The following is a 25401-nucleotide window of genomic DNA, read 5'->3' as shown; positions in this document are numbered from 1 at the left end:
GTTCCTAAGCCTCTCCTTATTTTTGAATTCTTGTTTCTTCATTCTTTTCTAATTGGGTGTTTATTTCTTCCTTCTGGTCCACACTGTTGATTTGAGTCCCAGTTTCCTTCTGATCACTATTGGTTCCCTGTACATTTTCCTTTATTTCACTTAGTGTAGCCTTCATTTTTTCATCTATTTTGCAACCAAATTCAACCAATTCTGTGAGTATCCTGATCACCAGTGTTTTGAACTGTGCATCCGATAGGTTGGCTATCCCTTCGTTGCTTAGTTGTATTTTTTCTGAAGCTTTGATCTGTTCTTTTGTTTGGGCCATCTTTTTTGTTTTGATGTGCCTGTTACATAGTGAGGCGTGGAACCTTAGGTGTTCACCAGGGCAGGGCAACCCAGTCACTGGGTTGTGATGCTGTATGTGGGGCAGGTGTCAGAAAAGGAACAATGGCGCTTGCTCCACTCTCTGCTGGATTTCAGTCACTTCTCCTGTTTCCCCTAAGCAAATTGGGCCCTTCTGGTGCTGATTCCAGTGTGGGTGGATTTGTGTACATTCTAGGACCCTGTGGGTCTCTCCAAAGAACTCTCTTGTGAGGCTGGGAGTTTCTCCCAGCACCTCAACTCCCACAGGTGTTTTCAATCGGTGTTTTGAGGCTTTATTTCCCTGAGCTGGGGCCCTGGGTTGTGTGGTCTGTCTAGCTCCCCAGTTTCACCTGGTTTATCTACGTGCAGATGTGGGACTGCCCAGTATGACAGCCAACTTGTGCACTGCGCCCCTACACAATCCTCTGCCTCACGGGTCTGCCTGTTGCTGCCTTGCATACCCAGGGTCCACCAACTGCTGCCTTTTGCTCCCTCAGCCCACCAGCAACTCCTTTTTTTTTGCCTCGACCCCTCTCCACCCGGCTGCCCAACTCTGCCCCTCCTACTGGTCTGGGTGAATGTGTCCACTTTAACTCCTTGGTTGTTGGACTTCCATACAGTTCAATTTTCTGTCAGTACTGGTTGGTTTTTGTTTCTAAATTGTTGTCGTCCTTATTTTGGTTGTGCAAGGAGGCACAGTGTGTCTACCCATGACTCCATCTTGGCTGGAAGTCCTTTTCTGGAGCTTTTTCCCCATGTATATCTTTTGACCTAGTTATTTTTCTCCTGGGAATGATTTTCTACAGATATAACCAAATGTGTGGAGTGATGAATGTTCAGAGTCACTGTGGCATTGCTTGGAATAACAAATATTGAAAACAACTTAAATGAAGTAACTTAAATGTGCATCAATAGGACACTGGTGAAATATACGAACAATTTAATACTGTACATCCACAAAAAAGAGAATGAACATTATGTTTTGATAAAAAATGAGCTCCATGAGATTATTAACTGAAAAAGGCCAGTGTTATTGCATGCTGTCATTTGAGTTTTTAAAAAGTGAAATATATGTCTATATAATTATGTATATTTTTGTGAGAACACATATATTCATTGCTTTTACAAAATATTTCTGAAAGCTACATAAAAATTGATAACATTGGCAGTCTCAGGGAAGGAGAACTTGGTGGAAGAGGTTCACGGGTGGGGTGGATACTTTTATTCCAGAAGAATTCCACAGATATTTTTCACATCAGCAACATCATTTAGCTAAGTGTATATCCTTGTTCCATAGACAACACTCATTTGTGTGCCTAAATTAAGGCAGTCAAAAATATATATCACCATCCAATCTTATTTCCTATAGTAGTAGTATCCTTTACAATAAAAAGTCTGCATCTAAAAGTCATATCTGCATGTGCAGTTTAAAATTTATATGTATATGGCCTTTTCCCACCAACCCTGTGAAACATTATCTTCAGTTTTCAGGAATAATTAGCATTAACTTAGTCTATTGTTAATTTCAGTTCTTTCTCATCAAGCACATTATATGTGAAGAAAAAAATGCTGCCACCCTAGTCCTCATTCAGCAATGAATGAAACAATTTTTTTTATTATGAAGGTAAGATTTATTTTTTAATCAGAGATATTTTCAAAGAGCACAGAGGCTGGGCATGACCAGAGAGAATATTCTTCTGTGACTAGAATCACTCTTTCCAGCTAAAAGATATCCCATTTCTTTTAAAAATTTTCTCCTCCTGTCCTTCTCCCCATCTTTCTTCTCTCCTGCTCTCCCTTCCTTTTTTCTTTCAGCACTAGTTTCCTAAAGAGACCATCTATTTAAAATCCTTACAGTGAAGAGCACCCTGTGGTTAAAAACCTCAAATGACTATAATTAAGAAAGTTTTCATCTAAAAAGACCTGAAAACTAGTGATGGTTTTTACTCTACTTAACATTCTTTCCAGTATGTCAAATGGTGGGTTGGGCTGATGAGGGTTGGTACAAATCTTTGGCTCTAGATCCTCTACTCTATCACTTATCTGCATTCTGATCAGTTAGAAGACCAAACTTTTGCTTGAACTAAGTTGAAAATAGTCATATAGTTTTATAGTGCTACATCATTAGAACTTAAAGGAGGGTTGAACAAAATCTAGGTCAGTTTTTTTTTAACAGATGAAACTAAGGTTGAAGGACATTAAGTGATGTCCCAAAGATCACATAACTTACTGTCAGAGTCAAATCCACTGATTTTTTTCACTATTGCACCTTTCGGCAGAAAGAAACAAACCCTCCAGGAAAGTGATTTTATTTTTTTGTCCCTTATCTATGATTGTCTATTTGTAGTAACCAGTGTTTCTGAATAAACCACGTTCTGCAGGTTACTAAGAACTTGAAAATCAAATTAAATTACTTGCTTAAGAGTTAATTATGATATTAATCAGCATTGGCCTCCTTAACTGCTGAAATTTTTTCTTGAGCTGTTGAAAAGCTTCTTTCACTTTGGTGGTCAAATTGTGTTCATGTGGGTTGTATTAATAGACACATTAAATCACATGCTAATGTTGTGACATTGGCCAGTGACAACAATGTATTGAGAAAGATAAAAAGAATTTCAGCAGAAGAGTTTGGACTGGAAATAAAAACAGGAGCAGGGGAGTCAATGTAGAAGTTGATCTGTAGCCAGCTCAGAGCAGGGGAGACGAAGGTTCAGCCAAAGTGTTGAGAAGTTCATTCTAATGGTCAAGGTTCTACCTCAGAGGAAAGGTACTCCCTTCTTGAATTTTCTTGGCTTCCTGGTTTTCTTCTGACCTCTCAGGGCACTCCTCCATCTACTTACTCCTTCCTGCTCTCCCATCTGACTTCTAAATGAAAGATTTGGTGAGACCTCATTCATTGTCTTCTCACTCAATACAAGTCTCAAGGTGATCTCATTCACGCTGTTGAAATCCCACATTCATTGACCTACCCCAGATCTCTTTTCTGACTGAAATATTTATCATCCATAACCTATTATCTATCATCTATCTATCTATCTATCTATCTATCATCTTCTATCATCATGTATCTATTTGATCTAAATTTCCAATTATATGCCACAAGATTGACATACATACATGTCTAAAATTGTGTTCTTGCTCTTCACGGTAACCTTTTCCAATCTGCTCCTCCTTTAAGTTTCTCCAACTCGGAAAATGGCAACTCCACTGCCAAGTTGCTCAAATTAGAAATTTGGTTGTCATCCTTGAAACCTCTCCCTTCTTCTCCTTTCAATCTATCACCCAATTACATTTTTACTTCTTAAATATTTCATGAAGCCAACAGCTACTCTGTGTCTTAACTACCACAGCCTTGGTCTATGCCAATCACTTTTTTCACCTGGAAGATTATGATAGTCTCCCCCATGCATTCATTCTTTCACTACAATCTATGTGACAAATAAGCATTTAAAAATATCAGTTGCACCCTGCTTAAAACACCTCAATGGCCCCTTGCTTCCCTCTTCAGCTTCAGCTTGTAGCTTTTCCCTTCTCTAAACCCAATCCAGCCCCAATATCTGCCTTTCCCCTATGGATTGAGGGTTTCCAGCCTGAGATCCTTCAGATATTTTATTCTTTTTGCTTGGAATTCTTTTCCCTCCGCAACCCTTATTTCCTCATCTCTCCCAACTTCTGCTAATTCTCTAGTATGTTTTTAAATGTCAGATCTCATAAAGGCATCCTCAGAAAAGCATCTCCTTAACTATAAAATCTAATTAAATAATTCCTTGATCTTCTCCTATATAACTTTTTATTTTTTCTTTCAAATTACTAATTTCAACTTATAATTATAAATGAATTTGTGTGATTATTTCTGTCTTCCAACATAGCTATTTCACTTTTCTGTCCAGCAATCACAATAGTTCCTAGCAAGTAATAGACAGTATTTGTTGAATGACAATGAATGAGATCTGTTAGCTGAACAAATTTTTACAAACTAAATTTCTTTTTTTTTTTTTGACTCTGTTCTAGCTAAGGTACCCTTTTGGTCATTATTTGTCTTCCCACATAACTTGATAGCTTGATAACTAGGAGAGAATGCATTGATCGTTCAGGTGAAAGATATTTCTTAGTTTCAAACTGATGTTTACAGTACCTTTCATGATTAAAACACACACACACACACACACACACACACACACAACTATGAATAGAAAGAAATTATCTCAACATAATAAAATCCATACATTAAAACCCCACAGCAAACATTATACTAAATGGTGAAAGGCTGACAGCTCTTTCAGGAATGACAAGAATGCCTACTTTTATCACTTCTATTCAACATAGTACTGGAAATTCTAGCCAGATTAATTAGTCAAGAAAAATAAATAAAATGCATCCAAATGAGAAAGGGAGATGTAAAATTAGCTGCCTGCAAATTGTATAAACTTATATGTAGAAAACCCTTAAAGATTCCACACACACACACACAAAGATATCTGTTAGAACTAATACATGAATTCAGCAAAGTAACAGGATACAAAGTCAATGCACAAAAAGCAGTTGCAATTCTTGTGCAGTAACAATGAACAATCTGAAAAGAAAAATCACAAACAATTCTACTTAAAACAGCATCAAATGTACTTAGAAATTAACTTAACCAAGGAGGTGAAAGATTTGTACAATGAAAACTGCAAAACATTGATGAAAAAATTAAAGATGACAAATATATCCCATGTTCATAGACTGGAAGAACCAAAAAGAAAAAGTAGCATCCTATTTTAATGAAATACATAAGTAGCAAAGTTTTTTAAAGTTTGATGCCAGGAAGGAGGCTTTTCTTTTTAATCATGCATTTTATAAGTTGTTTCCTTGATTTTATGCTACCTTCTTAATAGTTCTTCCTCCAAATAGAAGCCTTCCAGCATAAATAACATTGTGGATATTGAAAATATGTATAGTGGGAAATAGCTGAAAATGACAGAGTTACCAGAGAATATATGTTGTTAAGTTTGTGGAGCTCTGAAAATACTTTAGTGTAGTAAAGAAGACATATGCGACTATTTCTATTCAAAATACTCAACAGTTTTTAATGTTGTGTTCCTTGAATCATGGAGTATAGAAAAAATGTGAATACTATGTACTGACTTTATTTTTCCGGGCTCAGAAATTAATGTTTATGTGAAACAAGTACATAATAATAATACACTCTAGAACTGTAACAGATAACATCATTGTTTAATTAGTGCATATGTGAAAAACCTTAAATTGGTAAAAGAAAATTATCTTGTGTAAGGAAAAAATCCAATTATTCTTTGAACATTGCTTAAGCACTTGGTGAAGACTATTTTTATTCTTTTCATAGTATTTTACCCTTGAAAGACTTAGTTTCATTTGTAGGTTTTCCATGTTTTTTCCTATATTAAAATTACATTATTATTTATTGGCAATATAAATAATTTTGTGCTTTTCTATAACACCAATGTCATGTTCCAGTTGCTTCATTTTTTCTTCCAGCTTCTGCTTGCGGGTTTTCTTTGGCATGGAATCAAAGACCGAGAGGGACTGGAACTCCTTATGCACCTCTTCCCAGTTCTTTTTCAGCCCCTGCAAATGGTAAAGAAAACTAAATACTAAGGTAAACTTTAAAAGGAAAGTAAATTATAAATAGTGAAGAAACCTGTACTAGTAAGAAAAATGTAAACAGGTTAAAAGTGCACAAAGAGGACTTTTAAAATGATATGTATTTATCAAGTACTTGGCCACAGTAACAACGAATGCTGTGCAGAGGTCAAACCCTGTCCTGATTGTGTTCTCAGTTCCCATTGGGAGTATTTATTTGCTCTGTTTTTAATGTTATTGTACTTGCTTTTACCATCAAATATTCATATGCCGAGTTATGAGTAGTATGAAACTCAGCACACAACAAATGTTTTGGTAAAAACAATAACTTAGAATTGAGATGGTCAGGCAAAAAACATTTTTGAACAGAAAATTATTTCTTTTAAAAAATTTCTTCTTATTATTTTTTTATCTTCACCTGAGGACATGCTTATTGATTTGATAGAGAGGGGGAGGGAGGGAGAAGGAGACGGAGAGAAACATCAGTGTGAGAGAGAAACATCAACTGGTAGCCACTCATATGTGCCCTAACCAGGGACTGAACCCTCAACCTCTTGGTTTGCAGGATGATGTCCAACCAACTGAGCCACACCAGTCATGGCCAGAAAATTATTTCTTATAAAAATTAAAAAAATTTTTTTAGGATTTTCTTTTCAAACCATCATCCCCATTCTTCAACAGAGAAATTACATCAAAAGACTTGATTCTGACTTGCATGGCCATATTTTCTTAGACCTGACTAAATGGAGTTGTACAAAACGCCAAAATTCAGTTTCACAAGAGATTATCTTTTATGTCTCTTTCAATATATTGGAATTCTTCCTCCATAGAGCCAAGGGATCTCTACTTCCCATTAATGTATTCTAAAAATGACTGAAATGTCATTAAACGTAACACACATGCTAATTTAATAATGCAGTTAATTTTTTATATTCTCAGTAAGCAACAAATTCAACACTAGGGATCTCTTAGGAGAAATAAAAGTTATTTCCATCTCTGCATAGTTACAATTTCTTATCACAGTGCACTAGAAGCCCCACTGACAAATGGTATTAAACCACTAATTGAATTCATGCAATGAAAGTTTGTAAATTAACACTTTCTTTTATTCACTATGGATACTCAAATCACTTTATTTTACAAAGAAAATGTAAAACTGAAAGTACAATGAAAATATCACCATGGCAATATGGTCCTTGAAAATCATGGCTAAACATTTAGGTTTAGAAAAAGGTTAAAAGTGTCTTATATATGGTAATAATGCCTTCACAATAAAGCCTTATAGTAAAAATTTGATCTTGTAGAAACTTTCCAGGGACAATAAAATTTCAGTGACTTATACTATGCTTAAGTAAAAATAATTATAGGATACAGCATATTATATAGAATAGGTTGGTTGAAAAAAGAATAACAAATTTTGAACCCTTGAGTGAGATTATATGGAGGCTTTGGGAAAGGAGAATGACAGAAGGAAAAGTGGACAGTTTAAGTTTTTAAGAGTGGGATGGTTTAACATAGTTCTTAATAGTAAACGAGATATATTCCTAAAAGAAATTCTCATAAAATTCTATGATTCCATCATCCTTCATTGTTTAATGGGAAATATGTTTCCACAGTGCTCCACAGGGGTGCCTATTGCAAAAGAAAATGTATACACTTCAAATATCAAAGCGTTTTCATTTCTTGTTGGGTGATATATTTTTAAATTTTTATACTTTATTAATTTTTTAGTTGTGTCATATTTCCATATTACTTGTGGTCATAGCAGCTACATTTTTTCTCTGTATTTCTTTTTAAAACATAGTTTGCTTTATCTTCCAGTGTGTACAATAACGTTTGGATCAAAGTCAATAGCCAGGAATGGGAATTAAATGTAAGTAGTTTTTCATATTATATTAAAATAACCTCTTTGCTGTTTTTTAAGACTTTCATTATCTCAACTGAAAAAATCTCTTATCCATTGGAGCAATAGTGATTTTCCCTTATTTTTATTTCTGAAATTTTCTCACTTCTATTTTTATGCTGAAATAAGATTGTTAATTTTGGAAAAACTTCAAATGAGGAGAAGCAGTCATAAAATAGTACCTTCATCCAGCTTCATGCTTCTTTTGTATCTGCCCCACCCCATCCATTCTTCACCTTCTTGTCCTTCACTGTGACTAGGAGTGAGGTGCGGTGGGTGGATTTTTGTGGACTACACTCCACCCACCAGCACTTTTGTCCTCTGGCTCCTGCCTGAGTTCAGCCAAAGGCCCCACTGATGGGATAGAGAGGTTGGGACCCTTCTTTCCCTTCTCTCTTGACATTACCTGATCCTAGTTCTGGCTTATCCATCTGTGGCAATGCCTGTCAGGTGGCTGGTCTTCTAGGATCCAGTTCTTGCTGGGCTCTGGTACGACGGTTTCTTGCCCTACTCTTCAAGCTTCAGTTAGCTGCGGCTTCCCACTGTCATTAGTCCTGGGTTCCTCAGTGTCCCTTGTTGGTTTCCTTAATCCTGCTTCAAATCTGCAAATAGTTCCTTCAAAACTCTCTTCAGAGTCCCAGCTGGGTGTGCCTACTATTTCCTGCTTCAGCCCTGACTGATAGAGCTTCCTCTGGTTACTTCCTATGGACGTATATAATGCAGTGGAAAATACTGGCCAGGGAATCAGCTGATGTGGGTTTTAGTCCCTCTTCAGCTAAGGACTGCATTTGTTTTGCTCACTATAGTGTCCTCCAGGCTGGGACTGTGCCTGGAATACAGTAGATGTTTAATAAATGAATCCATGGATGAATGAACAAATGAGCCTCCTTAACATATTTGCATTTTATATTCTTATCTGAAAATGAGTTTGGAATCATTAGGTCAGATGATCCCTTCCAAATAGAAAGGACTGTTATTTTATAAAGAATGAGCAGAAGAATGTAGCCTGCTCAGAGATACACAACCATATTGTTTTAGAACTATAGGCAACGCTTAACCAGAAAGGGAAGCATGGTTCAGGGCTTCTCAGAAACATAGCTAGTGGTCTTGTTAGCAAGGTGGCTCCACTGCTACACTACCTGGCTAATAAGGCAATGCTGGAGGATCTGCTAGTGTCACATCAAAGGGCATGCAAAGAAACTCTGTAGTGCGTAGATTAGAAAGTAAGGGCAGTTTATCTATTATAGCAAAAAGGTATACGAGGGAAGAGCCTTTTCCTTCTGGGGGAAGCTCTTTTTCCTTATTTCTCAGCATCATTTAGATATAAAATTCTGGCTTTTACAAAAGCATGTACTTTCCAAAAATGGTAGAATCCAAATGAGAGAGTGAGAATAAGAATGGACCAAAGAGTAGGGCTCTTCCTGAAAATGATATGAAAGTCTCTAGTCAGGTCTGCCAGTCACCTGCCAGCATGTCATTTTTTCTTCTTTCCAGGATACCATTATTAAACACCTGTGTTTATTCTGGGCAGGGGGTTAGGCACTGGGGAAACTGCTGTCAACAAAGAGACACAGTACAGCCTCTGCTCTTGGGCCAGTCCTTGGATCCCGACTTACTGTGAAGTTTAAGGCCCAGCTAATGACCTAACTATATCCTTCAGTGGATACTTGTGCTTTGGAACCTTATAAAACTTAGGGATTGTACAGACATGCAATTTAATTTAATCATCAATTAAATTACAACATTCCTACAGCAGAAATTTTCTTATGCCCTTCTTAATATCCTTGGGACTTAGCATGATACTTTATGTTAAACAGGCATTTAAAAATGTTTATTGATGAATATTATAGCACTAATAAACATTAAGAATTTATAACATATAAATCAATTTTTCAACAGAAATTAATATAGTAAGAAAACAAGATTTTCTGTTTTAAAAAGGTCACTAGAAATGGCTCCATAGAAAGCTTTCAAAAATAACAAATACAACTTTTATTTCTATGAGATGATATGACAGTAAAAGAGTACAAGTAGGTACTTAATAAATACACTACTCCTCATATCCCCAATATTTTAAATGCTTCAGATAAAATTTTGCAGTAAACATTCAATGAAAATATTATCTTTAAGTTTATTTTATTAAAAATAAAGAAAATACATGTAAAATTAGACACCTGATTACTTTAAAATTTGAACATTGGCTTATAGGAAAGAAAAAACAATGTTGGTCTAGGGACAGTTTCAATTATTCTAGAGCTCCATCTAGTGAAAAATATCTATTTTATGGGTATTATTTCTTTTTAAATGCAAGGACATGAGAATGAAAATAAAAATGCCTTTTTTTGCTTTATTTATGCATGTTTGTTGAAGGAGAAGGTGGGCTTCCTTACAACACTACTTCAGGAAAACATAGAAGCTCACCAAACTGGAAATAAATAATAATCCCCACATTACAACTTGTGTTTTCCCCAAAGAGTCACCTTTGCTGCATGTAGTTGTCACCATAACCAAAAGAAAGTCATCAGGTTGCAGAGTCAAAGTGCTAGCTTTACTAATCATGGATGGCAGACCTTTCTTTCAGAGGGGTTCTAAAGAATTTCCTAGGGTTAGAAATTACAGAACACTTACCTCCAGCACCGCTTCCCTTTCTTCATCAGAGAGCCTTTTCATAGCTGCTTTCCTGAGGTTTTCCTGGATGTAGTTATCATATTCTTCCTGGGCATTTTTTATTTCCTCATTTCGCTTACATATATATTCAGGTGTGACACCATAATCCTGACAAGGATTTTTCGGGAAAAAAAAATCAATAACCTGAATGCACTCTAATACACATGTATATACGAACCATTAACTGGGAGAAAAAGAAATGGTACAGACTTAAAGCCTTTACTTAAAACACTTCAAAATGACAAAATTCACTCAACTTTTGCCCCATAGGGAACCAGTTGACTCTGTTTTAAAACCACTTGAGCTATTATTTGTGGCAGGTTGTTTTCCCCATTCTGAATCTTTCAAGTGCCTGCTCTTAGCTGATAACTCAGCCCTTACTTTACCTCTGAGAACTAGCTTTTAATTACTTCTGCTTCAGCTTTTACTTTGAAATATCTTAAATATCTTGAGGTCTCTTTTGCAAGGTTTTGTTAAATAAAAGAAGACACATACTTCCAAGGCATTATAAAAACAAATTCTCAAAAGATAGAAAGCACATCTGCTTTAAGAGAACGTTGACTTGGTACCCTAAGTGTTTGAGGAAATGCAAAAATGCTGCTTACAAGGACTGATGGTAAAGTGATCAACTATGATTCTTTCAGTTTAGTGAATATATGCAGTAGATATCTGTGTTGAGACACAGAACTACTCCTTATTTATTCTTCAAAAAGTTATTTGTACTTGGTGCTAGGTATATTAGTGAATAAGAAAGACAGTTTCTGTCCTTATGGAATGTGAGAGAAACTCAACCAAAATAGGGTATAAAATAATATATATATATATTCCAAGGTAAAATAAAAGTCAATGAGGAGAGAGAAAGTAATAGGAGCTATTTTAGATAAATAACAAGATCAGGGAAGACCTCTCTCAGGAAGCAGCTGTTGAGAGAGGTGGTGGTCATCCAAAATATTCACAAGTATTCTGGTTCTTGAGCACTTGGTAGGAGAATACTATCCTTTTGCCCTTTAAGTAAGATGTAGCTATGTTACCTGACTTGCCCAATGTAAGTGGAAGTGACCTCTCTACCTTTTGGGTAGAAGCCTTTAGAATTAATGGATGACTTGCCATATTCTTTTTCCGTCTGGTATAGTGATGGGAGATGTTTTGGGTTGCCTGGGTCATAAAATGAGGACAGGAAGTAGAGCTTCCAACAGTCCTCAGTGGACATGGGGCACAAGCAAACAATAACACTTAGTTGCTTTTAGTTACTGAAATGTGGGAGTTATTTGTTACCACAACATAATTTAACCCATTCTGCCTGAACAAGGGATAGAAATCCCAGCTGTGAATGTGTCCTGGGAAGCTACAAAGCACTCTATAAACAAACACTAAGAGCTCAGTATTCCAGTTAGTCAGTGTATTGGCAAACAGTCCAGTCCATCCTAGGAAACACTGAGGGCAACACCTCATTGCAGCTCAGTGCAATTACTGATGTTTGTCATAATGATTTAGTGTTGTGACAAAAGATTAAATTATATTTGGCATACCCTGTTTAATAAAAAGAATAACATGATACATTTTAGGAAAAAGAACAATTTCACAAATGGGTAAAAGCTTCAGTGATCTGAAATATTTGCAGGTGTTGGATCATTGAAGGGTAATGCATACTATTGATAATAATAATTGCATATATTATATCTATTCTTTATTGAATTTTTATTAGGTGCCAGGTATTATGCCAAGTGATTAATATATTTTACATCACTTAATTCTCACTCCAACCCTGAGATAAATCTAATAACTAAAGATCACAGAATTAAGTAAATGGCAGAGTTAGAATTTGAAATGATGTCATTACTGTTGTTATATAACTCAGACAATCATTCATGCTTCAGTTTGTTTTCACAAATTGTTTCTCATGGCACAAATGGGCATATAATACTTCATTTGGAAATAAACATGAGGTTTACTCATTTTTAAAAAATGATATTGCCCTTAAAAAACTTACTACCTCACTCATCAATAATAGATTAAAAAAAAAAAACTTTGACAAGCGGAAAGTTGAATAAAGTCTTTCATGAGCTCTGATTGCTTAGCCAGCAACAGCAAGGGGACAGTAATACTGTAGTGTTTGTACGACTTGATAGAGAAGCACAGGCACACATACTTAATATTTTCCTGTCTCTGTAATGTATTTTTAGTTCAATTTTCTGTTTAAGGCAGAAAGTACATTGAAGTGGACAGCTTAGGCAGAAGGCAACCAGGAGGGGCAGACTGTGTGGCTATTGGTAGGCAGTATGACTATCAGATAAGAGTTTTACATGATGGTGGGTAAACGGTAGACTGAAAAGAGCTTTTAAGAGCCAGCAGAGTGAAATTTCTGCTCTTCTACACCTTATGGGACAAGGGATATAAGCAGTCTCCAGGGGCTAGAGAAGGAGGAAGTATCCAGAGAAGCCTGAAAGAACTTAATCAGCAGGTGCTGCCAACTCCCAGATTTCTCCTAAAGTCTTCCCAAGGTGTTTCAGCCTACGGAATAAGCAGCGTTCTCTGACAACAGCCCTGAGGTTCCTGTTTTGATTTCTCACAGCAGATCACTGGACTACCTCAACGTAAGTCCCTCATACATCATTAATACAATTTTCTTTCTTTTTTCTTCCTTTCTAATTTTGCCACACCTTATTATTATGCATTATTGTTCTTTAAGGCTTTGTACTCATATTTCACATATGTGTTTCAAGTACTTCTATGCTCTACAAGTATACAAAGTAAAATGTTTTTTTATAAAGTGTTTTTTGGTAAGTTTTAAAAATTTTAAAGATCTTTATATTTAAATAATGAAACCCAAGCTTCTATAATTTTCACCAATGAAATGATATGTTTATCTGATTAGTGCCTTTTCAAATACAAATGAAAACCCCCCAAAAAGTAGATTGTTGTTCAGTACTTTCAAGGCCTGCTCTACTTCAAACTAACAACAACTGAATATATTCAGGTTGAAATAACAATGTGAATTAGTTATACTACTCTGATAGAATGGATGGCTCTAAATTTATTTCTCTTATTCTGCTACCAAGACACTGAAACCTAGTGACTAAATCTTAGGATCTTCTAAAAGGTTATTCCTTCTAGATTTATAGTAACCACTGTGCTTTTAATGATTATCCACCTCTCCTAAAATTAATATCTTTTAAAGAATGTTTGTTATAAGTATTAAATATATTTAAAATTTCAGTACATTCAATTTGCAACGAACACAAACTTCAGCAGAATAAGAATTGGCAATCTAGGTAATTAGTCTAGTGAGAACACTACTAATGATAATATAGACAATCATTATGAGCACTATATTAGAACTACTTGAATTTGAGTTCCAAAATTAATATATCATAATATTACCTTTTTATTGATGTACTTTGGAACTAGTCCAGAAGTTTCAAGATCATGCTTGTCTCCAGTTCTTTTGTCAACATAAATTGGCTTAGGCTTTTTAGCCACTCCCATAATGACATCTGCTGCATTTGAACTGACAAAATTTTTTTCACTCTGTACTCCCATGACTGGGTGATCAGTCCTCAATGGCACAGGAGGCTTTTTGGGCTCAGTCCGATCAAACTTTTTTTCTGTTAAGCACAGCATTTCCTTCTTAATATTAAACCATAAACATTGGTATCCACTGCTATCTATAACATCCAAATATTTTAGAATACTAGAATACTGAAGTTTTAATTAAAAATATAGTCAAATGTTTAAGGTAAAAATCAGTAATCATAAGTGCAAAAAATCAAGTGCAATATAATCAATTGAAGAACAGTATAAAAAATCTAAGGGAAGAAGATAAACACCCCAAATCATAGGCTTGCTAACTGATATATTTTGACTAGCTATTGTGAAAATATTTTCTTACAAAGATTTCAATAATAAAAGTTTAACTTTCCCATTGAAAAAATTTTTTAAAAACTTAAAACTTTTTTGAGTATTGTTAATATTACTAACAATTGCTTCTTCAGAAGAAAGTTACTGTAAAACCACATGTAAATTTAAAAAACTTGATGTATAGAAAGTTCAAGAGCTTATGGATTTTTTATTGAACTACTATTATTATAAGCCATAAAAATCATATAATAACTATGTATTCAACATGCAGCTTAACAAACAAACATTACCAATATAAGTGAAGTTTCCAATATCACTCCACTCTGATTGTATCTTACTTCCTAAAAATACTGCTCTCCACAATTATTTTACTTCTCTATACCAAATTCTTTTCCTTAGCAGCAAGAGGAACTGGCCATTTTCATATAGTCTGTTTAACTTGACTATTCCAATTAATCTATTTTGATAGAGCCAAATTAAATGGTTTGTAAAAATATTAAAAGGTAAAAAAATTACAATTTATTTCCAAGAGCTAAAGGCCACAACTGTCTTGAAAAACATTACTTGAATCTTAATCCCATATTAGGAAATTTGACTTTATTTCTGCATTGTTGGAGCTTTTTATGAGTTCATATAATTTTTATTATAAAAAATACAGAGTGGGGTAAAAGTAGGTTTACAGTTGTAATACAAATAAATAATACTATAATTAATGAATAACAATACAAGAATAAAGAGTTTTGCATACTCACAACTGTAAACCTACTTTTGCCCTGCCCTGTACATATTATTGAAAGTCTGTGGACTGGATTAACCTCTTGTTATGGGTTGAATTGTCTTCCTTCAATATTCATATGTTCAAGACCTAACCCTTACTATTTCAGAATGTGACTGTATTTGGACACAGGATCTTTAAAGAGGTACTTTAATTAAAATGAGGTCATTAGGGTGGGCCCTAATCCAAGACAAACATAGAAGGAAGACCATGTGAAGAGAGAGGAAAAAGACTGCCATCTACTAGGGAAGAGAGGCCTTAGAACAAACCAACCCTGACAACACCTTGATCTTTGACTAGCCCTCAGAATTGTGACAAAATAAATTTGTTTAAGGGACCCTGTCTGTGATACTTTGTTATAGGAGTCCCAGCAAACCAATACACCTCTGATATTAGTTCTATCTATATGCCCAGGAACATTATAAAGCAGTTTTGAATATTCATTTATTCATTAATTCATGCAATATATTTTCACTGAGCAATTACTATGTCTCAAATAATGCTCTAGGAACTGCATTTACAGGAGTGAAAAGAGACCAAGTTCCTGTGCTCATGGAGTTTACATTATAGTGGGGGGAAGAAAAATAAAATCTAATATGTAGACTATAATGTATATGTTTAGTTGAACCATATGTGAAATTTTTTACTGTTTTTGACCTACAAAAATCATATCTTCTTCTTGTTTATTGTTTAAAGTATTTCTGAGGCGTTATGAGCACTGTTAGAAACTGAATTATGGAGTTTCTTTTTTTTATTGTTCAGTTGCATTTGTCCCTATTTTCCCCCCATTGCTCTTTCCTGCCCTATCCACTGTCACCTGCCACATTCAATCCTCCCCCCTCCACCATTGTGTTTGTCCATGGGTCCTTTATAAATGTTTGTTGATGACCCTTCGCTTCCTTTCCCATTATCTCCCCTCCCCCAACCCCTCTGGTTAGTCAGTTTGTTCTTTATTCCATGTCTCTGATTCTATTTTGCTCATTTGTTTGTTTTGTTGATTAGGTTCCACTTATAGGTGAGATCATGTGGTATTTGTCTTTCACCATCTGGTTTATTTCACATAGCTTAATGCTCTCCAGTTCCATCCATGCTGTCATGAAGGGTAGGAGTTCTTTCTTTCTTTCCACTGTGTAGTATTCCATTGTGTAAATGTACCACAGTTTTTGGATCCACTGATTTATTGATGGGTACTTAAGCTGTTTCGAGCATTTGGCTACTGTAAATAACACTGCTATGAACACTGGGGTGCATAGGTTCTTTTGAATTGATGTTTCAGGATTCTTAGGATTTAATTCCAGCAGTGGTATTGCTGGGTCAAAATGCAGTTCCATTTTTAGTTTTTTGAGGAAATTCCGTACTGTTTTCCACAGTGACTGCACCAGTCTGCATTCCCACCAACAGTGTACTAAGGTTCCCTTTTCTCCACACCCTTACCAGGACTTGTTGTTTATTGATTTGTTTATGGTGGCCATTCTGATCAGTATGAAGTGGTTTCTTATTGTGGCTTTAATTTGTATCTCACTGATGGACAGTGATGCTGAGTATCTTTTCATATGTCTCTGGGCCCTCTGTATGCCCTCCTTGGAAAAGTGTCTGTTCAGGTCCTTTGCCCATTTTTTAATTGGATTGTTTGTTTTCTTGATGTGGAGTTGTGTGAGTTCTTTACATGTTTTGGAGCTCAAACCCTTGTCCTAGGTATCATTGGCAAATATATGTTCCCATACATTTGGTTCCCTTTTCATTATGCTGATGTTTCCTTTAGCCATACAGAAGCTTTTTAATTTGATGAAATCCCATTTGTTTATTCTTTCCTTTATGCCCCTTGCTCTAGGGAAAAAATTGGTGAAAATATTGCTGCATGAAACATCTGAAATTTTCCCGCTTATGTTCTCCTCTAGGACTTTCATGGTGTCATGACTTATACTTAAATCTTTTATCCATCTTGAGTTTCATTTTTTTTGCATGTAGGTGTCCAGATCTCCCAAACCCATTTGTTAAAGACACTATTTTTACTCGATTTTATGCTCCCGACCCCTTTGTTGAATATTAACTGACCATAGAGACATGGGTTTATTTCTGGGCTCTCTATTCTGTTCCATTGATCTATGTGTCATTCTTATGCCAGTACCAGACTGTTTCAATTGCAGTGGCCCTCTAATATAGTTTGATAACAGGTATTGTGATCCCTTCTACTTTGTTCTTCTTTCTAAAAATTGCTGAGGCTATTTGGGGTCATTTATGGTTCCATATAAATTTTTGAAATGTTTGTTCTATATCTGTGAAATATGTCATTGGTGTTGTGATAGGGACTGCATTGAATCTATAGATTACTTTGGGTAGTATGGACATTTTGATGATGTTATTTCTTCCAATCCATGGACATGGTATATGCTCCCATTTATTTGTGTCTTCCTTTATTTCTTTCTTCAGTGTTGTGTAGTTTTCTGAGTATAGGTCTTTTATTTCCTTGGTTAGGTTTATTCCTAGGTACTTTATTTTACATAGTTTATAGGAAATGGTATTCCCCCCCCGCCCCCTCCTCCCCCCCCCCACGCCGATTTCTGATTCTGATATTTCATTGTTGGTGTATAAAAATGCCTTCAATGTCTAAATATTGACTTTGTATCCCATTGCTTTGCCAAATTCCCTTATTAGGTTTGAGTAGTTTTTTGGTGGAATCTATAGGGTTTTCTATGTACATTATCATGTCATCTGCAAAAGACAGTTTTATTTCCTCCTTTCCAATTTGGATGAATTTTATTTCTTTTTCTTGTCTGATCACTGTGGCTAGAACTTCCAGGACTGTGTCAAATAAGAGTGGTGAAAGTGGACACTCTTGGCTTGTTCCTGATTTTAGTAAGAAAGCTTTTAGTTTTTGCCCATTGAGGATGTTGGCTGTAGGTTTCTTGTATATGGCCTTTACTATGTTGATATATGTTTCCTCTACTCTCACTTTGCTAAGTGTTTTTATCATAAATGGGTGCTGTACCTTACCAAATGCTTTTCCACATGATCTATGGATATGATCATGTGATTTTTGTCTTTCCTATTGTTCGTGTGATCTATTACTTTTATTGATTTGTGAATATTGTGCCATCCTTGCAACCCTGGGAAGAATCCCACTTGATCATGGTGTATGATGTTTTTAATGTAGTTCTGGATGCAGTTTGTCAATATTTTATTGAGTATTTTAGTGTCTATATTCATCAGCAATATTGTCCTATCGTTTTCTTTCTTTGTTGTGTCTTTATCTGTTTTTGGGATTAGGATGATGCTGGCCTCATAAAAAGAGCTTGGAAGTCTTCCCTCTTCTTGGATTTTTTAGAATAGTTTGAGAAAGACATGGGTTAGTTCTTCCATAAGTGTTTTGTAAAATTCTTCTATGAAACTGTCCAGTCCAGGGCTTTTGTGTGCCAGGAGTTTATTGTTTACTGCTTAAATTTCACTATTTATTTTCAGTCTGTTCAGGCTTTCTGCCTCTTCTCGATTCAGCTTTGGAAGTTTATATTTTTCTAGAAATTTTTGTTTCACCCAGGTTTTCAAATTTCTTGGCATGTAGTAGTTCATAGTAATTTCTTACAATCCTTTGTATATCTGTGGTGTCAGTTATAATCTCTCCTCTGTCATTTCTGATTTTGTTTATTTCGGTCCTCTCTCTTTTTTTCTTGATGAGTCTGGTTAAAGACTTGTCAATCCTTTTTATCTTTTCAAAGATTTATTTATCCTTTGAATTGTTCTGTTAGTCTCTATGTCATTATTTCTGTTCTGATCTTGGTTATTTCCTTCCTCCTATTTACCCTGGGCTTTATTTGTTGTTGTACCTCCAGTTCTTGTTTAGGCTTTTTACTTGAAATATTTCCATCTTTTGTAGTTTGGGTGTATTACTATGAACTTCTGTCTTAGGGCTGCCTTCACTGTGTCCTATAAGTTTTGGACTGTTGTGTATTCATTTTCATTGGTTTCCAGAAACTTTTTGATATCTTCCTTGATCTCATTATTAACCCATCCATTGTTTAATAGCATGCTATTCAATTTCCATGAATTGAATTTGATTGTTTTTTAGTTTTTTTTCCTTGAAGTTGGTTTCTATTTTCAAGCCCTTGTGGTCTGAGAAAATAGTTGATATAATTTAAATTTTCTTGATTTTGTTGAGGCTTGTTGTGTGCCCTATCATGTGGTCTGTCTTTGAAAATATTCCATTTGCATTTGAAAAGAATGTGTATTTTGCTTCTTTGAAATGAAAGGTTCTATATATATCAGTTAAGTTCATTTGATCTGGGCATTGTTCAGTGCTGCAATATCCTTGTTGACCTTTTGTTTGAAAGATCTATTCATTGTTGACAGTGTGGTGTTAAAATCCCCTACTATAAGTGTGTCTGTCTATATCTTTCTTGAAGTCCTCCAAGATTTTCCTTATATATTTGGGTGCTCCTATGTTGGGTGCATATATGTTTACAATGTTTACATCTTCTTAATGGATTCTTCCCTTGAGTATTATGAAGTGTCTTTCTGGGTGTCTTTTTATGGCTTTTATTTTGAAGTCTATTTTGTCTGATATAAGTATTGCAACCCCAGCTTTTCTTCCCTGTCCATTTGTTTGGAATATCTTTTTCCAACCATTCACTTTCAGCCTGTGTAGGTCTTTTGTTTTGAGGTGGGTTTCTTGTAGGCAGCATATGTGTGGGTCATGTTTTCTATCCATTTAGCCACCCTATATCTTTTGATTGGGGCATTTAATCCATTTATATTTAAGTTTATTATTGATAGATACTTATTCATTGCTATTTCTCCCCTTTGTACCTGTGTTCCTCTCTCTCTCTCACTCTTTTTCTTCATCTTCTTAAAGCAATCTCTTTAGCATATCTTGCAAAGCTGGTTTGGAGGAGGTGTATTCTTTTACTCTTCTTTTGTCTGGGAAACTCCTTATTTCACCTTCCATTTTAATTGAGAGCCTTGCTGCATAGAGTAGTCTTGTTTGCAGGCCTTTGCTTTTCATTACTTGTAATATTTCTTACCATTCCTTTCTGGCTTGTAGTGTTTCTGTTGAGAAGTAAGCTACTAGCCTTATCGGAGCTCCTTTGTATGATACTATCTGTTTCTCTCTTGCTGCCTTTAAGATTCTGTCTTTCTCTTTAAATGTTGGCATTTTAATTATGATGTATCTTGGAGTATGTCTCTTTGGGTTCATCTTGATTGGGATCCTGTGTACTTCCTGAACTTGCATGGATTTTCCCCTCTCCAGATTAGGGAAGTTTTCTGTTATTAGTTTTTCAAACAAATTTTCTATCCCTTGCTCCTTTTCTTCTCCTGATGGTGTTCCTATGATTCAAATGTTCTTGAATTTCATGTTGTCCTGAAGTTCCCTTAAGCTATCCTCATACTTTTTGAGTCTTTTTTTTTTTTCAGGCTGCTGCTTTATCTGGGTATTTCTTTCTACCTTGTCTTCCAGCTGAATAATTCAGCCCTTTGATTCATCCAGCCTTCTTGTGATTTCTTCTAGTGTATTTTTTATTTCAGATATTGTGTTCTTCATTTCTTCCTGGTTATTATTTATGGTTTCTGTTTCCTTTTTCATGCTGTTGTAGTTCCCACTCAGTTCCCTGTAGTTGTCACTGAGTTCCTTGAGCATCCTTATAACCATTCTTTTGAATTATATGTCTGATAGCTTGCTTGCCTCCATTTCATTTAGCTCTTTTACTGGGGATTCTTCTATTTTTTTTGGTTGCAGGTTCTTTGTTTGTCTCCCCATTTTAGGTGACTCATATTATGGAGATTCTATATAGGTTGGAGCACAGAATAAAACCTTATTGTGGAACCCAAGTAGTTTTCTTCCACCACATACACCTAACCAAATAAGCTCTGCATGATTTGTTTGACTACAAAATCAGGGGCATCTGGTTTTTAGATATTCACATGGATAAATTTGGCTTCTGAATAAGTATTCAGAAGCCAAATTTAATTATGAATTGAAAGTACATGAAAATGACTCCTATAAGAGAATCTATATCTTTATTAATGTATTGTGTAAGAAGTAAAACTGAATTCTCAGAAAATGAGGAAACTATTTATAAAGATTAATAATTCATTCTTGGGCGAGTAGGTAGAGTAAATTATAACTCATGGTTATTTGTGGTTGTCCATCTGATGGTGCCTTAATCCTACCCCCACCTTTCCCTTATGTTATACTTATCTAAATATCATCTAGTCTCTCACCCCAGGAGTAGGGGTTGACTATGTGGTGAGGTGTGAAAAAGGGGGTGCTAACATTTCTTCACAAATTATTTGGTGGTAGTGATAATAAATCTGTAAGCCAAATGGTTTGGTTTTATCAGGCTATGTGAAAATGGAAAAGCCAACATACCCTTGTTGTCATGCAGATGTCCGTCCTATCAGCTGAGTTTAGAGAAATGTTCATGTATCTGTCAAGTTTTTTCAGTGTGTCTAGCAAATTACTGTCTCCAAAATTATGTTCAAAATGGCAGAATATTCAAAAAGAAATTGGCAGCAGCCTTGGGATATATTATGTTTAACTTAATCTCACTGAGTTTATCTCATGAAAAATTGAACCTCTTAATTATTCTTAAGGCCCATGAAATTTTATGTTTATTTACCTTATAATGTTTACAAGAGGATATATAGGATTCTTCCCTTTTTCTTTATTTTATACTTAGGTCTACATAGTTTGGTAGTTGTGTTATATAATATGCTTGGCCCTAGAGAAGGATATATGAGGACCCAAGTAATATCATTGGCCCTAAGGCATTGAAAAAATCTAGTTCCATTTTAACATTTTCTTGTGTTCTCAAGTGGTTGTGGGTCATAAAACACCAAGACTCCACTTGAGGAACATACAAAATAAATTTTTAAATACACAAATTTAAGCATGAATGTATATTTTCAGGCTTGCTTTTTCCATCTTTCCTGATAATGCCCTCTTATCTTTTGTTATGGAATATGGGTTATGAGAAAGGATTATGGGACATAACACATGGACATAAAGAGAAGTAGTTTCACTTTTATCAAAAGGTACACCCTAGCTAGGCTTGAGATGTTGCATTATTTGCTTGATACCAGAAGACATAAAAAGGTTAACTTTTGAAAAGAGATAGTCTCCTTTTCCTCTCATCTTTCTTGTCCTAAAGCAATAGTGAAGACATATCAAAGGTAGGAAGAAGCTGCCCTTTTCTTTCACTCTCCATTTTTCTGATAGCATTCTTTCCTGATATCTATATACTCTATGACCATGATTAATTACACAAATTGTGAGACCCAGTACAAAATAAAAATGTGGTGCTCCTTCATTAAAAATTATCAAAAATTTCAAGATGGCAAAAGCAGAACATTAAACCAAGCTTGGGATCCTTCTAAGCACAAGGCCCTGTGTGACTCCACATGTAACGTGTCCAAGAACTGACTCTGTCTACCACTCATTCATTAAGGCATCCAAATTGTTGTTTTAATGGTCTTAGAGATCTTCGAGATCTAAACCCATATTCAAACCCACAGTCATTGCTTTAACAATTGATAATAATGCTTGTAGTTTTCATCTCTTGGGGAGAAGACTCTTGCCCATTGGGGTTTAGAACTCTTCTTATAATTGTCAATGAAATCATACAGCTAATGACTAGGACTGAGGGGTATGTGGTGCTGGAGGTGGGGCTTTATTGGATGGCCTAAGAGGTAGTTCAAGGTGCTTGACTACCAAAAAGAAAGTCTATTTTGGGAGCAAATTAACATTCTCTTCTCTCTGTGTCTATACATTCTCTTCTTCTACTTTATTTTAGCCTCTGAAATTCTGTTTAATATGAGGTAGCATTGCTATTATCTGTGCATATTTGATATTTATAAACAATAAAATAATTTTAGCTAAATTACCTGTTAACATTATTAATATTAAAAAGGGTGATAAAACCTACTGGGTGGTAGAGTTTTTTCCTTTGAATGTTTCTTCAGGAAATCCTTTGGAGAAGGAACTTCAACTTTTGGTGGTCCCATAGTTTTCATTGCAGTTTTAGATTTTTGCATGTCCTCCTTTATAGCTGTCTTAAAAATTGATATATACCTAAAATTATAAAAAGTTGCAGCATTTATATTTCTAGTAAAATTATTTAAAGTTTAAATTAAGATATACATTTCTAATTCATAAAAGTCTAAATTCATTTGGAGACAGCCATAAAGCATAATTATCTGAGCCCTCCTCACATTTAGGTTTGATTTAGAATGTTTTGCCCTAAGAAAGAGGTGCCCAGGTAAAGATGTTCACAGTATTTCCTTATTATTCTTTCAATATCTGAAGCACCAATAGTGATTTCACCTATCTCTCTCTCTCTCCTCCCCCTCCACCCCCCCTTTTTCTAATCAGTCTGAGTAGGGGTTTATTGAGTTATAGGGCTCTCCTCAAAGAACCAGCTTTCAATGGATTTTCTCTAATGTTTACATATTCTCCATTTCAATTTCTGCACTAATCTTCACTATTTCTCTTCATTTTGGGTTTAATTTGCTTTTCTTCTTTAAGTTTCTAAGGTGTAAGTTTAGATATCTGGCTTTAAATATTTATACTTCCCTATTAGAAGTATTTAAAGCTATAAAATTTTCTCTATGCATTGTTTGATAACTGCATCCCACAAATTTTGATACGCAATGCTTTCATCTTCATTAAGTTCAAAATAACTTTTTAATTTCCTTCTGGTAACTTCGTTGACTTAGGAGCTTATGTAGATGTTTTGTTTGGTTCCCAAATATTCTGGGATTTTTCAGCTGTCTTTTTGATTTCTAATTATTTTCTATTGTGGTTGGAGAATACTCTTTGTATGATTTCAACCCTTTTAAATTTTTTGAAAAATTTTTTATGGCAAAAAAGTATGGTCTGTCTTGGTAAATGCCCTATATACACTTAAAAAGAAAGTGTACTTTTTAATGTTGGCTAGAGTGTTCCATAAATGACAATTAGGTCAAACTGGTCAGTAGTGGTTTTTTTGTTTGTTTGTTTGTTTTGTCAGTAGTGTTTTTAAGTGCTCTATTGATTACTTAAATCTTTGGTTATATTTGTAGATTTGTCTGTTTCTTCTTTCAGTTTTATCAGTTTTTGCTGTATATATTTTTGACATTGTTAGTAGTACATAGTATTTAGGATTACCATATCTTTTTAAAAACCTGACTACTTCATCATTATAAAATAATAACTTTTAAACCTATAAAAATTTTGTATTCTAAAATCTTCTCTGTCTGACATGAACATAACCACTCCAGCATTCCTTTGACTTTTGGTAACATAGTATTTTTTTATTGTTCAACCTTTTACTTATTTGTGCCTATTTGAAAAGGTTGGGGTTTTTTTTTAGATTAAAGAATTTTTTTCCTTTCTAACAATCTCTTTTACTTGGCATGTGTAGACCATTAACATTGAATGATTTATTGAGTGATTTATTAAACGTACACATTTAAATTTCCCACCTTGCTCTTTATTTTCTATATACCCTATTGTTCATTCTTCCTGTTTTAAAATGCTGCCTTATTTTTGGTTATGTTTGAATTTTTTTAATTTTAATTTGTGTTATTTCTAAGATTTACATGTTTAACTTATCAGCCTATATTCAAATAATATTATATCACTACACATATAAGAACCTTACAAAGAATACTTGCATTTGTTCCTTCCCCAATCTTTGTCCTAAAGTTGTAAGGTATCTTATTTCTATGTGTTATAAAACTCATAATCATTGTGATTATTTCCCCTTTAAAAAGCTAAGTAATCATATTTTAAATAAAATTTAAAAGAAAAATAATATTTGCACATATATTTCCCATTTTCATTTTTCATTGTTTTCATTCTGTTATTTGTGTAAATCCAAATTTCTAACTTAGACTCTACCCTTTCTTGTGCAGTAAGAATGTTTTAGCCCATAAGTATGCCTTCCTTCCTTGCACAAATATAGCAAAAAAAGGCAACTAGACCACAAAACAAATATCCACTAGAATTGTCAGAAAATCAAGCTGTGTGGAAGTCCAGCAACCAAAGATTTAAAGGCAGCACATTCATCCAGATGGGTAGGAGGGGTGGAGACATGGAGTGGCATGGAGAGGAAAAGAGACACAGAAAGGGTTGAAGATGTGGATTGGCATGTAGAGGCATGGAGATGGGAAAGAGTGGCCCCACATCCAAGCAAGGTGGATAAAAATCAGGAGGGATACCTAGGAACAACAGTAATAGCATAATCAATAAAATATATTTTTAAAAGTAAAA

At 34.8% G+C, this 25401-nt stretch overlaps 1 protein-coding gene across 1 annotated transcript in view; it reads right to left on the bottom strand.

Annotated features, from left to right (window-relative positions):
- Positions 1-2306: 2306 nt before the first annotated feature.
- ENKUR (enkurin, TRPC channel interacting protein) overlaps positions 2307-25401 on the bottom strand; it is a 47867-nt gene continuing 24772 nt past the window's right edge. The window contains exons 2-5 of the mRNA XM_028507518.2: positions 23075-23220; positions 13907-14130; positions 10487-10633; positions 2307-5940 (exon numbers count right to left, since the gene is read on the bottom strand). Coding sequence (XP_028363319.1) covers positions 5770-5940; positions 10487-10633; positions 13907-14130; positions 23075-23220 — 688 coding nt within the window. The 3' untranslated portion in view covers positions 2307-5769. The remainder of the gene's footprint in view (positions 5941-10486; positions 10634-13906; positions 14131-23074; positions 23221-25401) is intronic.

Source organism: Phyllostomus discolor, chromosome 1 (genome assembly GCF_004126475.2).
Source record: "Phyllostomus discolor isolate MPI-MPIP mPhyDis1 chromosome 1, mPhyDis1.pri.v3, whole genome shotgun sequence".
NCBI classification, from domain to species: Eukaryota; Metazoa; Chordata; class Mammalia; order Chiroptera; family Phyllostomidae; genus Phyllostomus; species Phyllostomus discolor.
The sequence above is the reverse complement of the archived record's forward strand: the minus strand, read 5'-3'. Positions and strand labels throughout refer to the sequence as shown.